Source organism: Petaurus breviceps, unplaced genomic scaffold (assembly GCF_028583685.1).
Source record: "Petaurus breviceps papuanus isolate PSGF00001 unplaced genomic scaffold, PetGlider_PUasm1.0 37, whole genome shotgun sequence".
In the NCBI taxonomy this organism is placed as follows: Eukaryota; Metazoa; Chordata; class Mammalia; order Diprotodontia; family Petauridae; genus Petaurus; species Petaurus breviceps.
In genome coordinates, this window is record NW_027186296.1 from 78015465 (window position 1) to 78020046 (window position 4582).

Sequence of the window (4582 nt, forward strand, 5' to 3'; positions counted from 1 at the left end):
CTCTCTCTCTCTCTCTCTCTCTCTCTCTCTCTCTCTCTCTCTCTCTCAGAAATTGGCTCCCTTGCTCTTCCTCCAACAAGACAATCCATCTCCAGACTCTGGGCATTTTCACTGGCCATCTTCCATGCATGGAATGCTCCTTTTCATCTCTGTTTCATGGCTTTCTGTGCTTCCTTCAAGTCTCAGCTAAAATCTCATTTTCTGCAAGTCTTTCCAAATCCCTATTAATGCTAGTGCCTTCACTCTGTTGATCATCTCTAACTTATCCTGTTTATATCTTGTTTGTACATGTTTTTTTGTGTTGCCTTCCCCCTTTAGATTGAGATCTCCTTAATTGGGGAGGTGAGACACACAGCAAGTCTTATTATGTGCCAGGCACTGTGCCTAGGAGCTGGGGATATAAAGGCAAAAATGAACTAGCCCCTGTCCTCAAGGACCTTCCATATGACTAGAAGCCACATCCATCATGAGGCCAGTCTGGAGGCCAGCTCACAGTCTTCTACCCAGAGACTTGGAACCTGGAGACTAACCCAATTTGTCCTCTCCCCATACTACCCAAATAGGTTTTTTCATCCTTAGTCCCACCTTTCCATCTCTGTTATACACTAACCCAAACCAACCGTTCTGCAGCCTTGGAAAAAGAAGTGTAGAGAGAACATAAGCTCTGATTAGGCTGGAGTTCTTAGCAGCCAGTTGTCAAGAAAAGGGAGGATGTTGCAAATTAGAGAGAAGAAATCCAAAATCATAGAATTTAGATCTGGTTGTTGTTGTTTAGCTGTTTTTTTTCAGTCATGTCTAACTCTTCATGACTCCATTAGGAATTTTATTGGCAAATATACTTCTCTAGCTCATTTTACAGAGGAAACTGAGGCAAACGGTGCAGTGACTTGCTCAGGTCATGCAGCTAGTGTCTGATGGCAGATTTGAACTCATCAAGCTGAGTCTTCCTGACTCCAGACCCTGTGCTCTGTGTACTGTGGTGCTGCCTAGCTGCCCCAAAGATCTGGGAGAGACCTTAGAAATGATGTAGCCCAATCCCCTTATTTTATAAATTAGAAAACTAAGGCTCATCAAAGGGCAGTGACTCACTATAGGGCATACAGGTCATTAAAGAGCAGAGCTGAGACTCAAACCTGAAGTTGTCAGGTCCTCTACCTCCCAAATCCATTGCTAGACACAAAGTGATTGGAGGGATACTCTCCTGAGGGAGCTGTCTGCTTTTAAAGCTTTTGGTATCCCCAGGAAGGGACAGAGTAGAGAGGAAGGTAGCCCAGTATAACAACAGAACCCTAGACTTTCCCTTGCCCCATCACCCCTCTTTCCAAATTAGTTTCCTCCTTTCTTCTGCTTCCCTTTCTTCAATTCCTTCTCCCTTTTCTATTTTCCAGCTTTGACTGATTCTAATCTTCAGGGGAAAACTCTGGAAGGAGTTTCCACCAGGGTTCTCCACAACTGAGATAGGGGAGAGGAAGCTGAGCATGGCAGGAGCTGGAAACAAGGAAAAGTAAGGGAAAGAGTCTTCTGGAAAAGACTGAGAAAAACTTTTTTTGGCTTTCTCCGAGAAAGAGAAGAGAATGTTGTCACTCTTCTTATTCCTGCCCAGATTTTACAGACCAGGAAGGGGAACTCCAGAAAGGTCTAATAATTTTGCTGATGTTGCTCTTAGAGTCACAGGTTGAATGAAAGCTAGCATCTAGTTCTCCTTATTCCCAGCCTACTTTGTCATGCTAGTTCTCACCCAAGTCCAGAAAAAAGGGGGTCATGTCCCCTCTTGCCTTTTTCAGCAGCGCTGAAGTTCATCCTCACATCACCTCCACCCCCAGGATCTAGGACAGGCAGGGCTCTTCCCAGGTTACCTTCCCCAGTGGTGATCAGCAGTCATCAAAATGCTTACCATTTGGGGGCGACTGGCAAAATCCTTGCCCTTCTTGAGAAGCATGTCCTTGGCCAGTGAGAACTGGTTCACTACTACAACATAGGAAGGACCCATCCAAAGGGCATAGATGTGGCCATACTTCTCCTTAAGCTTGGTGAAGTAGATGTGTGCCTCATCCTGGACGCTCATATATGGAAGGCTCCCCACGATGGGCAGATGGGGCAGACACATAGGATATTTCTTGCCCAAATTCCCTAGCTTCTGCCAGATGTAGTATAGAAGGGTCAGCAGGGAGATTATGAGGAACCACCACATCCTGGTTTTGGGGTGGCTAGAGAGAAGGGATGTTAGGAAGTATAAGCCAGGTTATGATGGATTTGGGCAGTAGAGGGCAGGCACACTGGGTCCCTGCAGTACTCCAGCTGCCTTTTTAATAGTGGCTCTGCCCATCACCTTGACTTTCGTAATGTTTATCACATGCCTGGAGAAGGTTTTCCCTGGAATTGAGCCAGGCATAGATCATCTTCCTTGATGAAATAAGAGGAGGAGGGAGAGTGGAGGCTTTCACTAACAGGGGTCAGGGCCCTGTAACCTCCCATCTGCAGTTCTCAGTTGGGGGGGGAGCAGTTGGCTTAGGAAAGTTCTCCAACACCTGCAGTGAAATCATACACAGTTTGGTTTGGGGAGGTGTTTTATTTTTTTGGAAGGAATAGATCAGATCTAAATTAACTATGGCAGCTCTCACGAAAGGCTTCCTTTTGAGGAACTGCTTTTTCCAGTAAGCCTTAAATCAACAAATAGGAATATTTAATTGAGTGTATTAGATGCTAAGAAAATGTGTGACCCCTGTTCTCAAAAAACTTATAGTCTTGTTAGGGGGAACAAGACACACACACACACACACACACAACCAGAATGATTAAGAGCTAAAATCTGTGGTTAATATGACTGATGCAGTAGCAACTCAGAAGAGGAAAAAAATCACTATGGACTGAGGTGACTGGAGGAGGCTTTAGCAGGGCTCTGAAAGTCAGATAGAATTTAGAGCAGGGGTTCTTGACCATGGGTCTGTGAACTTGTTTGTTTTTTGGGGTTTTCTTTTTGCTTTTTTGGAGAGGGGAAGGTAGGGCAATTGGGGTTGTGATTTGCCCAAGGTCACACAGCTAGTTTTGTGTTTAGTGTCTGAGGCTGAATTTGAATTCAGGACCTCCTGACTCCAGGGCCAGTGTTCTATTCACTGTGCCACCTAACTGCCCCTGTGAACTTGGTTTAAAAAATATTTTTATAACTACTTTAATATAATTGGTTTCCTTTGTAATCCCAATATTCTATTTACCTCCTTAGTTTATTTCTTGTATATTTTTTTTGGTTGGATTTATCAAGTTCTGAGAGAGGAGAGTTGAGGTCCCTCACTAGTATAGTTTTGCTCTCTATTTCTTCCTGTAACTCACTTAACTTCTTCTTTAAGAGTCTAGATGCTTGGGGTGGCTAGGTGGCGCAGTGAATAGAGCACCAGCCCTGGAGTCAGGAGAACCTGAGTTCAAATCTGGCCTCAGACACTTAATACACAAAAAACTAACTGTGTGACCTTGAGCAAGTCACTTAACCCCAATTGCCCTCCAAAAAGAAAAAAGGAAAAAAGAGAATTTAGATACTATTCCCCTTGGTACATATATGTCCAATATTGATATTGCTTCATTGTCTATGGCACCTTTTAGCAAGATGTAGTTCCTTCCTTATCTCTTTTAATCAGGTCTATTTTTTGCTTTTGCTTTGTCTGAGATCAGGATTGCTACTCCTGCTTGTTTTTTTTTAACTTCCCTGAAGCATAATAGATTCTGTTCCAGCCCCTTACTTTTACCCTGTGTGTGTCTTTCTATTTCAAGTGTGTTTCTTGTAAATAACACATTGTAGGATTCTGGTTTTTGATACACTTTGCTGTGTGCTTCTGATTTATGGGAGGGTTCATTCCATTCACATTTGCAGTCATGATTACTAACTATGTACTTCCCTCCATCCTATTTTTCCTCATGTTTGTTCTCTCTCTCTTTTCACCCTTTCTCTCCTCACCAGTGTTTTTCTCCTGTCTGCTACCTCCCCCAATCTGCCCTCTCTTCTGTCAGTTCCTCCACTCCTTTAATTTTCTCCCTTCCTACTTCTCTGTCAGGTAAGACAGATTCATATATTCAATTTATCTTGTATATTATTCCCTCTCTGAGCCAATACTGATGAGAGTAAGGTTCAAGCAATGTCCATCTCCACCCTCCCATCTTCTCATTCACTGTAATAGGTCTTTTGTGCTTCTTCACATGAAATAATTTACCACATTCTACCTCTTCCTTCCTTCTCTGCCCAGTGTCCTCCTCTTTCTCATCCCCTAATTTTTTTATGTCATTCTCTCAAATTCACCTTATACCTGTACCATCTGTCTCTGTATATTCCCTCTAGCTGTACTATTAGTGATGCAGTTTTTAAGAATTACAAGTATCATATCCCTGTGTAGGGATGTCTCTAAGCTTTTGTACTTCCTTTTCCATTTGGCCAATTGTACTTTTTAGGAGTTGTTTTCTTCAGTGGATTTTTATCTCTTTTTTCATTTGGTCAGTTCTACTTTTTAAGTAGTTGTTTTCTCTTTCCAAGCTGTTGATGCTTTTTTTTTTTTCATAATTCTCTTGTATCACTCTCATTTCTTTTCCCAATTTTATT

At 42.6% G+C, this 4582-nt stretch overlaps 1 protein-coding gene across 1 annotated transcript in view; it reads right to left on the reverse strand.

Annotated features, from left to right (window-relative positions):
- The window catches only part of CYP17A1 (cytochrome P450 family 17 subfamily A member 1), an 11923-nt gene extending 8432 nt beyond the window's left edge, over positions 1-3491 (reverse strand). The window contains exon 1 of the mRNA XM_069098854.1: positions 1895-3491. Within this exon, the coding sequence (XP_068954955.1) occupies positions 1895-2191 (297 nt within the window). The 5' untranslated portion in view covers positions 2192-3491. The remainder of the gene's footprint in view (positions 1-1894) is intronic.
- Positions 3492-4582: the final 1091 nt, after the last annotated feature.